The 13,204-nt window shown below is 42.9% G+C and overlaps 1 protein-coding gene across 3 annotated transcripts; it reads right to left on the bottom strand.

The window, feature by feature from the left end:
• Nucleotides 1-8,801: 8,801 nt before the first annotated feature.
• On the bottom strand, nt 8,802-11,518 carry LOC129594515 (uncharacterized). Of its 3 annotated transcripts, XM_055491218.1 has the most exons (7): nt 11,407-11,518; nt 11,018-11,204; nt 10,696-10,819; nt 10,359-10,598; nt 9,644-9,793; nt 9,261-9,431; nt 8,802-9,028 (listed from the first exon to the last, which is right to left on the bottom strand). In XM_055491218.1, exons 2-7 carry the CDS (start codon nt 11,075-11,077, stop codon nt 8,934-8,936), a joined length of 840 nt encoding a protein of 279 aa, XP_055347193.1. In that variant the 5' UTR covers nt 11,078-11,204; nt 11,407-11,518; the 3' UTR covers nt 8,802-8,933. The 3 variants fall into 3 exon arrangements, with proteins under 3 accessions (XP_055347193.1, XP_055347192.1, XP_055347194.1); XM_055491217.1 differs by having other exon boundaries at nt 11,018-11,462; XM_055491219.1 differs by having other exon boundaries at nt 10,696-10,762; nt 11,018-11,462.
• Between the last annotated feature and the right edge of the window lie 1,686 nt (nt 11,519-13,204).

Raw genomic sequence — 13,204 nt, 5'->3', positions numbered from 1 at the left:
GGTTTCCGTCGGTCGGCTGGAGTGGTTAACATGTCGGGAGTTAATCGGCATATGTTTTTTAGTTTTCTTATTCGTCGCCCTCGTGACGGTCGACATCGTGCGGTCGACGAAATGTTAGTCCACATGATGTCCGTGAGCCAATGCCGCACCCTCGCGCACTTTGATAAGTTCACTTATTCGAAGGACATATGCACAATGCAAGTGGCAAGTTACAAACAAAGCCAAATATGCAGTTCCCGAACTGCAACGATATACAAGAAATAATCCCCGAATATGACCCGGTACGAGACAGCATACGAAATGGTGTATTCATTGAGCTGAGTTTGTTTATTCGTTATTAATTATTTATTCGGAAAGCGTACCAGAATTAAGTGCAGTTAAGAGAAGAAGAATCCGGAACCGGCTCTTTCAGGTTTGTGGAGAAATTCGGCCTTTCCAGTTTGTGGAGTATCTTTAAATAATTTTATCATACGAGTCATATCACTGGTGCGCAGTAGTCTAAAGCCCATTATGTTGGCAGGGATGTACAGTATTATAACATTACTTAGTAATAAGTCAATACTTTCTTTGCATTTACCTACATTTGCCTTTTTTGCGTTTCCTATTTTTGCATTGGCATTATAAGCACCTGATTAATAACAAAACCTCGGCGATAGAGACGTATAAACGGCAGTTCCAAGACTCAGAGGTCATTCTCAAGATATTCAACCAGTGCAGTGATGACGATCGATCTAGGATCATTTCGATGGCTTGTGAATGCATAGCGAATTTACTGTGTAAGCGGCATTATTCTTACCGCGACGATAATACCGGTGCAACGTGGTGGACAACGCGGGCGACTTTGCGAAGAGCTTTGCGGAAAAAGCGTATGAGCTAAACACCAAAACTACCCCAGCACAAATAGAGGGGCTGTTTTTGCGGCACAAAGGCGACCCGGAGAATATTTGGCGTGATTATCACTTCCTGGTGAAAGTCGAAACTGGGCGAGGCGGTTCAACTTCTCTCTGAACTCACTGGTACATCAATGATCGATATAACTTTTAAAACTACTACTTTAGTGAAGCTATCGCATTCGTTACCCATGCAATTCCATAAATGTCTGCTACTTGCTCCGCCACATATATACTAAGTATACATTGAGAGCACTCTTGACTTTTTCGCCAATCAACGCTTTTGCCAAAACTATCTTTCATCATCATGTGATCGATGTTGTTAACGGGAGACAAAATACTTTTGTTTAAACGCTTGTTTTTGTGTCTGGGCTTTCTTTATTAAAAAATATCGGATGGCTAAGCAAAACGTTGCACGTGGTTTTCTAAAAAATTTGTCTCATCATTGACATGCTCTGGTGTACTTGTACTCACAAGTACAGCAGGATGACCAACCTTACTCAGGCAATAAAGATGGAATCTGCTCTAGATGTATAATAATGGAAACACCACGGAAATATTAGCACTAATATTTCCTACAAACACGCGCGTACACACACACACTCAGGATCCTACTAGGACGATGTTGTTGTCCCAGATTTTGTCTGATGATGTTACTTCCGACTTACACACACTGACTTCCGCTCAGATAACTATCCCTAGTTGTCTTTACGAAGGTCACCACAACACACGAATATCCGGATATCACAACACAAGTTTATTAGGTCTTATTTCGCTAGCTCACGTATCGATCGACTGATTCTGCCTCCAGAATCAGGTACAAATCAGCATGTTACAACATGGAATTTCTCGTAATAAATGACTTAACACAGGACAAACCGCACCGTCGTACAGACGCGTGCCGGAGCTCATACAAGTTAACCAAAAGCAATATTCGTACTGTGGTACATGCGCCATAGCATGTTATCATTCTGGATGGCAAGATGCCGATCAACAGCGAGCCGGAAAATAAAACCTGCAGACATTTTTGATTTTGCCATAAAAATATTCACTCTTTCCGATTTGTGTTTTACTGGACTGCATGAAATACAAGATCATTTTTTATATTAAGCAATGATTCCGACGTCGATTTTTTAAGACATTCCGCTACGATGACCAAATTCGGCACATTAAGGTAGACCTGGGCTTTGTTCATTGATGCTTCCTTTGCAACAAGTCGAAGGCTTTCGCAATAATAGAGCCTAGCAGCGGCAGAACGGTGTCCTACCAGTACCAACTGCACTTGTAGGATCTGTTGGGGATAATCAATATGTTTCACCTGAAGAGAAGACCGATTACCTCTCCGTCGCCCTAAGTCGGTTTCTCTATATTATACCTTCTCCCGTACAGTATCGTTTTGAAAGTCCATAAAATCATAAGCCTCGAGTGGGCATTGTACTCGTATCTTTGTCGCTGGTAAAGGATTTGCATTAAGTATAGCTAATAGCTATCACTAACTAACTTGATTTGTAATAATTTAGCTCACACATGGAACAATATATGTTTACAACGCTAAGGTTTGAAGTGACACAGTTAATGCAGAAAGAAGCCACCGTAATGATATTCATCGCCATCAACCAGTTTGATTTTGCCGGTAAAAGTAATTAACCGTAATACAAGCACAGTTTAACGTGTAACAGTAATACACTTAAATCACGTCGTATCCTGCTGGACCTAAGGATGCCTGCGGTTAAAGGGCTGGATCAAAGTACAATTGTATTATTGTCAGGAAACCGTTATATCACCCCGTGAAACCCCCGTTTGTTATAGGCACCCTTTCTGAATTACTAATTATGGTATACAGTATTATGTGAGCGCAATATTATTTACGTATTCCGATATTAAATTATTATTGTTTTATACAGTTGTTATGAACGCAAAAACTTACTATGGACAAAAGGTCAATGTTGTTAATAGCGATACACAACCATAACTATTAGAAAAGCACCAGAAATTTTGTGTTGTAATCGGCAAATTTCATATATTATGGCGGGTTCAAGCAGCTCTCCTGTGCCGCGGCAATCGGAAGTCATGATCGCTGATCTACCCAGTAGTCATCTAGTATAACCTGAAGGATGCATACCCTTCTTTCGAAGAATTCGAGAAAGACTCCGAAAGATATCAGGACTTTCCAGACATTTACTCGTATAATACGAGTCCGAGAAGTTCAAGAAGGGAAAGCTCTGCAATCTTCCCTTAAGTACAAAAGATTTGTTTACGATTGTGTACAGTCACTGTGCTTCATAGAGAATACGAAAAGAAGCAGGTTGGCGTTCGGATATTCATTCATAGTCGACGGAACCAGTGCCCAGCTCGTGTCAGGCTTGCAGCCAGCATTCGTGGCGATGTCCTGTGAATATTAGAACGAGAGCAGGTAAAATTCAAAACCGAGGCCCTGGTGAAAAAAGCATAGGTGTCACGCTGGACCTTTACGACAGCGAACTGGCAGATGTCGTGGCGGTTGGGCGGAAGCTATATGACAAAATCATCCGCATCTTTCCATATACATATGTGTATGTGTATAGCAGTATTATTATCTGAGAACATTGAATCTAATTGTACATCATAATTAAAAAAGGGTGCCTATAATAAGCAGGGTGAGAAAAGGGGTGCCTAAAATATACGGGGGTTTTAGGGGGTGCCCATAAGGGTACCTTTATTTTAATGCCGTTTGCTCGGCATATTTAACAAGCGATTAAGCTTGCTTGCAATAAATGGAAATGCCCCGGTGTTATGCCTGCATATTTCTGCCTGTTATAATTTACACTAGTAGTAGAAACTAGAAAGTAGCCTTTGAAGTTTTTGTTATTCTCATTTCTGCGTTTCGGTCCTATTAAAGAAGCGGCTAACCAACAAAACGTTTCGCGCACCATAGTTTAGTTAAAATTTCTCAATGACCAGGCCAAAGGCACTTTCATGTCTGTCTGTCTTCCATTGATAAAATACGATATGTTAGTATTTTTTGGGTTTTAGGCCTACGATAGATATGGGCTGGGTACAAAAGTAGCTGACCGCTTCAGTTAGCCAGTCGAAGTTTCCGTAATCCCCAGTCGAAACCGATGAGGTCCGCTTGAAGAAGAGGATCAGCACGACCCATACTTGCATCCAGTCAGAACAGCGATCTACCCTGTCCAGTAGTACAGAATGAATGAACTACTAGTGTATGTCGGGTGCGGTATCCGATCCCGTATACTGGTATACAAAATATATTATTTTCTCATCTCGTCTAGTTACGAAGCCAAGTATTGTTGTATGTACTCGTATAATGGCGTAGCCGCGTATGGGAGTAGCCGCTTCAGGCAGACGCAGTAGTAATTTCAGCATTCAGTCACTTCAATGGTACGTAGTACGTACAGTATTCTTCAACAGTTTTCCGTCACGATTCTTTTTGGTACATCGCTCTTTTTGAACCATAGGATTTTATTAACTATATTTGGTTTTTAACGACAGTCGAAGAAAGTAATCCAGAAACGAAGGAATACAACAACATCATTCACTGCAAACATTTAGGACTGTACTTCTCCATCCAAGCAATCTTGCCAGCTAATTAAGGCTCCGCTTTGAAAAGAGCGTATGCGGACTGCACAAACCATTTATCACTGTTCTCATTAGGTCGCACCCAACACTGAACTCGTACCGGCTTCCAGAAAGCTTTTTTCAACATCACGAAGAATACAGTCACTTCGCAAAAGGTTCTGGATCGCCAGGGGAGGATCTTCTGCTCTCGGAAGCTAGTTCAGCTATATCCCTAAAGCATGTAATCGGCAGGACATTTAGATAGTGATCCCGAGGGGGGCCAAAAAAATAATCGCGGATTTTGAACATAAAATGCGGCCCAGTATCGGTTTCTGAACAGTCAAAGCGCGCCGTGCAGGTAAATGAGATATTACCAAACCGGGTCGTAATGTTGTTAAACATATTCACGAAAAGGTCACTGGCACGCAAATATGTCGGTCGCAGAAAAAATTTTCGAATAAAGCACAGGTTTGCAGTTATGATGTTGGTACAGATTTGCAGCCATTCCACAATCCCGGCACTACCAGGGCTGACGTTATGGATAAAGAAATAGTAGACGTCTTTGACTTTACCGTAGCTGTAAAAGAACTCTTCGGAAATGGCGGGTACAGCGTTAGAGCGAATTTCGATATTCTTATGTTTCCAAACTACTTCATTCGAACTGTAGTTGCTCAGATACAGTCCAGCATTCTGCAACGGTTGGCAAGAAAAATTGACAGTCGTTCCGACTGGCACTTCGACATACGTTAGGGCGGGGTCGTCAGTTTGGCTATAAGGACTGATTTCCGGAAGATTAATAACACCATCTTTCATGTTGTTTTCGGCATCGCGAACAGCTGCTTCGATCCGCTGAACTGAAAAACGCGTAGAACGTTCAACGAGACATTTTGTGTGCTTAATGTACAGCGTGAAGCAAAAGTTACAGTTTTTCGTAACGAAGCAAGAATCTAGCCGCCGTTTAATAGAGGGTATTTTGACCGTATATCTGTCGGTATTTCACTGTTTTTAAAGACAGCTGTTTTAACTTTCAAAATCGTTTCAAAGTTCTTCGCACATTTGGACACGTATGGTAAAGCCGTAGTGCATATGCAGCCGCATATGAAGCCGGCTTCATATGCACTACGGTAAAGCTAGTGCTATTATTTTTACATAATTTTTACGACGCATACAGGCCCTTTCGTTTCTGAATTTAAATCTGTACACTACAGCTAATGGACTAGGTAAACAGCTACATGTGGATCGGCGTTCCGTCTTTTGGTGCAGTCCTTTCGCGGCCATGGTCGCACAAAAGGGCACCAAATACGGAAAACTAACCCAGCTACAGTACAAGCGCAAGGCATAACAAGTATAGGTTAATAGGTTCAGTTCGGACACAAGTAATAACACTGCGCCTATAATTTATAGTACAATACACGCAGCGCCTTTAAACTGAACGGCAACAGACCAATTAACATCATGATGTAACCGTGTCGAAGCAACGACCAGTGGCTCCGCGGAAGAATTGTAAAGCAATGGGGACGATTCAACTAACTTTTTCACACTTAAAGTTACATAATATGTGGAAAACTTAATTCAGTATTTACAAATGGCTGCGCCGCTAAGACATCGCTTAAGTAAAAAGCCAGTTAACACGTGAAGGAACAGTTCCCACATGTTAAAAACACGGAAAGGAACAATTCCCACGGAAACAAACTCAGAGCATTTCCGCGTTGGATCTCGAGGCTGAAAGTTTGATACAAAAAAAAGGCGACCTTCTTTGGTTCTTTTAAACAGCCTTCTCCCGATTTTCTTTGAGAGGTTACCAAAAGCGTTGCACCAAACATCAAAGGTCCACAGGCTAACAATAATACCCACGTACATCTTGTTTATTTCCACAAACGCTTGTTCGGCCGGCGCGCCATTATTCTTTGGAGTCGCTCCGATGGAAGAGTCACCCATCGTATATCTCGGCACGTGATACCCCAATCTAACAGCAATCCGCGAACCACTTCCACCGTTTTCCATCCGGGCGCATTCATACCGCCAACATCACACGTACATTTTGGCTTGGCTTAATATTCTGCTTCGCTATGGTAGCATAATTGTGCATATTACCTACTCTAGTAGTTGCGGGAATTATGTTGGACGCAGTGTGTTATCGTCCACCTGGCAGCGCTTGCCGGATGAATGGCGGCTGGATCATTTTACGGAGATTACTGCATTTGATAAACCGAAGCTGTTCGTTCCGCTGTGCTATCCGCTACTACAACGGAAGTTAGCGACTAGTGCGACTACTATGTGTCTCTCAAACGAATCTGCGTTGTCCGCCAAAGGTCAAGTAAGAACATAAGCATCAAAACAGCGATGCCGGCAACCAGCCAAAAACAATAAGGCCTCGTCCCGAATTCAAAGCGAATCTCGTTGCGATACAGCAACTCCACCTCGCGAGGTGGCTTCGCGTACCGTATCTGTAGGCGTGGCCACTGCATACAGCCACCTCGTGCGGTTGAGCAACCGTACCATAACGAGATTCGCTTTGAATTCGGGACAAGGCCTAAGCTTCGATGCCTCCTCCTTTTGTCATCTCGAACCTCTAGTCTACACATGCAGGGCGGCGGTATGCTGGGTTTGCTATACCTACTGGATTTCAGGCCAAGCATACAGGCCCAGTGTCCATCCCTTTTCACGGCGGTGTCACGCACTTACCGACTACAGTCGATTCTTGATCCGGTATTCTTTTGCATACGTTTGAAGACTTTACGCATACGTGCGGTTGGCTGTTTTTATAGGAAAATAGCGTTGAAAAGCGTTGTACGTCCATTTGAAAACCAGAGCGGCAGCGTCGCACTACAATAATGATCAGATGATCACTTGTGTCATGCACAATAAATGCTGAAATACTGGATTCTTGTTTATGTAGACGAATCCAGTGTATCGTTATACGTAAGCTTTAGTGCTCGTAGTGGATAACAATACTGCCGAGTATTGAAGGTGTATTAATTTTAAGGTACTCGTGCAAGTATCGAAAGGTATATTTATATACGTAACCTATAGTACTATACGTATTTCAGCATTTATTGTGCATGACACAAGTGAGCATACAGATTAATGATTTACTATCGGTAAAAGAATGGTCGCAGTTAAACCGTTTGTTATAACAGCAATCAATGTGAACGGTTTTCGTGCCCGCGGTGAGGTATATTCCGGTAGAAATATTATTATACGTTGTACTCTACAAGTGTCCAACGGAATGGAACAAACAAGCAGAAAACACAAGTGCACTTTAACGATATTTCCGCGCTTCCACTTCTGCAAAAAACCTTCGAGACATGCGCCGTTGATGAAAGGAACAAACAGCAACTGCGTGCAATAATCAAAATAGTAATTCTGATTATTGTAATTCTGAATAGTAATTCTGATTCTTAGTAATTCTGATTATAAGGCTGACTTTAGGCAGACAATGCCGCTGCTTTCGTAAAATCGCAGTCTGTATACGAGCATATACATAACTATTATATGGATCCATCTTGGTATTCCTATCGTTGATTTCATTGCTGCGAGTTGTTGAGTGGTTGGTGTTCGTCCAAAGTACGACGTCTTAAGCAGTACCACCACCCACGATTACACAAATACGTTGTTTGTTCATGATCCAGTAGATTCTGTCTGAGCAGTGGGATCATATGCGCCATGATGCGGCCGCCATCCAGCCAAACAGCATGCGAAACACCACAATGCAGGAAAATCGGTTAGTCCATGTTTTGCAACTGTGAAACGCACCGTATGCGTGCAGACATGTGCAGATGTAGACATGTGCTACGTGTATCATTGTATGTAAATATGCACATTACATCATTATATAGCCATTATATAGCTATATACACATTATAGCTATATATAGTTATATAGCTATATACACATTATATAGCTATATGCACATTACAGCCTCAAAATTTTTGGGTCGTATAAGTACGTCCGCTGACCCCTGCGAGGATTTGTACTTCTACGCCTGTGGAAACTGGTTAACGTACTGCATAGTGCATACTGTACTGCATACGAGTGATGTACTCGTGTCTGAAAGGCTTTGGACAGTTAAACAGTTGATCATGGGGTTAACAAAACTGCATTCAAACTACTCGCACAGATCTAAAGAAAAGTGGTCACTGGTCACCGATGCATTTACACCTGTCATTAAAGTCGTGTACTTCAGTACGATCTGAACCGTCATCGTTAGAGCGAATCAATTTTTATCAAAAAAAGAGTTACTTACACAAAATTAGAAAGGTTGCATCAGTGATCAGGTCATATTTTATATCATAGGAAGCAATTTTACGTCGCCAAGCGCATGTCATGCACAAAACTTCAGCTCAAATGCATGCGTGTAACAAAGTGTAACGATAGTCCGAAGTTGAATATCAAGCGTCTACCTACCAGGTTCGGTATACACTGAACACCCAAGTGACAAAACAGATCCAGACCCATAGCACAATATTTCCAAGAGTAATTGTCTTTTCAAAGACGATGAAAGGTTCCCGGTTTTTTCCCTTTCTTTTTGGCATCGGAACCGTTGTCTTCGCTTCCTGCACCGCTAGGGAATCCTGGGGACCCTTCAAAAACAAACTCATTAGCCATGTGCAAAGTTGGTTGATGAGCACGTAGCGGTCTCAGCTGATAAAACTACGCAACTTCAACAAGGAAGGAGATACAAAACTAGTGTACTATCAGGAAGCATTACACAAAGTTTACTCGTGGGCAAATAAACCTTCAGAGTTTTGCCTACTTTCACACATCATTGCCTACTGATTACAAATAAACGATAACAAACACAAGGTACCGCACCTTCCGAACCCTTCGCAATTATTTCTTTGCCGTTGTCATGTTCAAACAGAAGGGCATCATCGTGCGTTTTAGCATTGTATGTGGCATAGTAGACTGACTTCCGATCAGCTAGCATATATTCTTGTGGATACTTCGCAATCAAAGTTGCCATTTTAACCGCCTCACCTACAGCTGGAAAGGACAACACCCAAGTTAACGTCTGGCAGCTTTGGTGTAGGTTTTCTAAATAAAATATCTAAAAAGTACGGTTGATTCACTGGATGCATCACAATTCCGTAACTTTCCGTTACCACCATTTAAACGCTGCCGCCACATATAAATTAGTACTACTGACTAATACCCGATTTTTTTTGTTAGATCAAAAGTTTCAGTGCAAGTTGTACCGGTGCCTCTGTCGACGATGCGATTAGCTAAACCCATCTGAAGAGCTTCTTGACCGGAAACTCCTCTCCCAGTCAGAATCAAATCCACAGCGCGAGACACCCCGATCAAAGCTGGCAGACGAACGGTTCCGCCACCAACCAGAGGGACACCTGGAAAATGGAAATCAGCTATGTATACACCATTCATCAGAACTGCTCCGTAAGATCAGCTAATTTAGATAAAAAAACAAAATAACAAACATTACACAATATAAAATAAATATACAACAATCTAAAAACGAAACCCACATCAAATGGAAATTTCTGATACACAAAAGCGATATAATAAGCAAATTTGCCAGTTTACAAAATAGAGATTTGCGCGGCTACAGAATTCACAGAAATCGTTTTACGCAAGAAGAAAAAGCTGAGATGTGCAGCAGTTTGTATCATATCAGGAATTAAATGAAATACAGATTCACTAAAACAGAAAGCACTAAAATAAAGCAGAAATAACTAACACGTAAGTACAATGTGGGAGGAATAAAAAGGTGGAAATTGGCCAGACGGTTCAAAATTCTAATAACAAAATCGACGAAGGGTAAAACACCCAGTGCACATAAATCTTCATCACCCGGTTCGGACAGAGAAGCCCTTGTGTGCGCTTAGAGCAAAGCAACGGCTATAAAATGATTTTGCTAGTTTTACCTCGTACGGAAATGGAGACGTACCGTACCGTATTTCTTGCTGTAGACACCAAAAACGGCGTCCTCTTCAGCCACGCGCATATCACATAGGAGCGCCAATTCTAAACCGCCAGCCACAGCGAGCCCATTAACAGCCGCAATCATCGGTTTGGAAATCAAATTCCTGCGCGGTGGTCCAAGGAGACCGGGTAGTTTTGACATGTTCATAGCCCCTTTCTCGTCTTCGCCAAACAGACTGTCGAGGTCCCAGCCCGAGCAGAAGCATCCATCTGTAGAAATTTTAAAAGAAAATATTTTGCTGTCACATTCGTAAAACTGAAACACGGGATATTTTGATATGAGGCACACGTTTCTGTTGCCACTAACCTTTGCCATATATCACCGCCACTCGAGCATCCTTGTCCTTTTCGAAGTCCACCACGGCCTCCAACAGCTGTTGAGCGGTTTTCTCGTTAATGCAGTTCAGTTTCTCTGGCCGCTGAGCGCGGATCTGCTGATTGTATCTATCTTATTTGATTCAGGTTTAAAAATCTTGGACAGTTTTCTTGAACTTAATGCCTGCAGTTAAACGCATGCCGAGCGATCATAGCGAATGCAAGACTGCAGGAGCTCAGTTTACATTTTAATTGCTGGTTTAGTTCTTGGTTTAATGCATTCCATTGAAGGCTACATCACTTTAAAACTTTACTTTAGTGTTCTCAGGAATTCCGTCGACATTCGGCAATGTGGTCCACTGGCTGGTCGACATTCGGCATGGCCGACATTCGGCTGTCAGGGCCAGTTTGCATTTGCGGGCACGTTCAATGCCAATGCGATATCTTTCCCAAGAAACCAGTCATGGGAATAGCAGTGCATCAGGTAAAACCGTAAATTCCCTAGGAAACAGAGATCGTTTCTGTGCTTGCATTTATAAGACATAGTGGAGCCGGGATAATATTTCGCGATGGGAATTTAGTTAATCTCGTTGTGACGGAGAAACAGAATGACATCTTTCTGATAGAAGGCAGAATTCTGGAGTGAGATCTCGGATATCCTAGCACCCCAGACGAGAATACGAGAAAGAAAAGGCCTACGCACCAACGAGCTGGCCGTCGGCCCACTATAAAGCCGGAGCGTACAGGAATAAAACGGGAAATCAATGAATTAAATCTCAGAATATGGAAAGTGCCACAAACTGGCAGTTAACCAAGAATTCTTACGAGCTTCCCATAAAATGATAGTCTTTGCACTTTGCACACCGTCCCCACTTACTGCCTACTGGATGGGCTTCCGACGCAGAGAGTCGTGATCCATGTTAAGCGTCATTTGGAACGATTCGTCAAATTGGTAACACCTCGTACGCTAGGCTACACACTGTGGTCGCCCCCTAAAACAGGACGTATTATACCGGAAATGGTGCCGAACATTCAACAACTACCGTCCAAAATCGACATAGTGCTGCAAACTATCACAAGCTGCAATCCTCCGTTTAACTTGTTAATTAAAATTACTCACGTGCAACCGACTGGAAATAGCTACACTGAGTCGCTAGCTTCCTTCGAGTTTTTACAAAAGCGAGAGTGTGTCTCGGTTTCGAAGCTTGATGCCGCTTTCCCGTCACACTCGCCTGTCGCTCGAACGCATCGCTGTGCATCAGGCGTGGGAAACATACAAATTCTGAGATAGTTACGTCACAACTTACGTGGACATACAATGCGATGCCCACTCTGGGGCTTGACCATTTTGTGTATATGCGCTGCCCCGAACCCGGTAAATGTACCCTGCTGTAATCAAAGAATTTCGGCCGATTTTCATTGCACTCCGTTCACGGTCACGTTCGTTTATCTCATCTATTCACGGTATCCTCGTAGCTGTCAAATAAAATTTGTTTATTTATACGGCTCACTGCACTTAGACCAGTTTTTGGTCTAAGTGCAGTGAGCAATACAATAAATCGGTAGTAGAACAATCTTCGCATAGGATAAATGCTGGGATTCGCCATTGCCTCTCCGCCTCACCAAGCAACCCCCGCTTCATCACATAGTACCCCGAAGAAGGCAAATCGTAGCCATGAACCCAGAGCTGTTAAATGTAAATCTCAGCCATGAACGAAGACTGAAACAGGAGAAGACAGTTATGGACAATCTCATAAGAACCATCCAGTGTGCTAAAGGTTAGTAAACGATGCCGCTTGCCTGTAGCAGTTCTTTCAATCAGTGTGTCACGGTTGACTTGAAAACAACAGCGTCACTTTACAGATACGTATTCCCATCGTAATACTGAAAAACTGCCCTTGAGCTTTGGCTAACCTTTGAGATGTTTGACTCCCCCACATTGGAAATCTGCGTTGCAGCTGTGCAGTTTTGAAAATGGAAGTACAGCCGTACAACGCCCGCTCCTGTTCACCTGCACTTGGAAAACTGCCACATGGATTATTCACATGCACTTGGATTGTGCAAGCGCGCTGCGCTTCCAACAACCGCTCGCGTATTTTTCGGTTCGAGAAGATGCTGAACATTCCTGTCAACTTATCCGAATTTCAAATGACAGGGCGATCGCACAACACGACCTATACACATGCAACCGGCGCTTCGCCCGGGTCGCCGTACGACTGGTACGAACTGGTCTTTACTTCTGCCACAGCCGGCATTCTGAATGTTATCGTGCTATGGGTTCTGCTGAAGGAGAATTCCCCGCGGCCACCATTCAACGTATACATTATGGTTATAACACTTAGCCATCTCCTGTATCTTGGACTTACCCAGCTGATGACCATTCTCACCCTGTGTTACACAACCTGGCTGTCATATCATCCCGTGTGCACGCTGCACTTGTACTGTCGTTACGTCATCGTGGTCATCACGGTGCACAGTCACGGGATCATCACCCTGAACCG

This window comes from Paramacrobiotus metropolitanus, unplaced genomic scaffold, assembly GCF_019649055.1.
Source record: "Paramacrobiotus metropolitanus isolate TYO unplaced genomic scaffold, Prichtersi_v1.0 Parri_scaffold0000068, whole genome shotgun sequence".
Taxonomy (NCBI): domain Eukaryota; kingdom Metazoa; phylum Tardigrada; class Eutardigrada; order Parachela; family Macrobiotidae; genus Paramacrobiotus; species Paramacrobiotus metropolitanus.
This window is presented reverse-complemented; position numbering and strand designations above follow the sequence as displayed.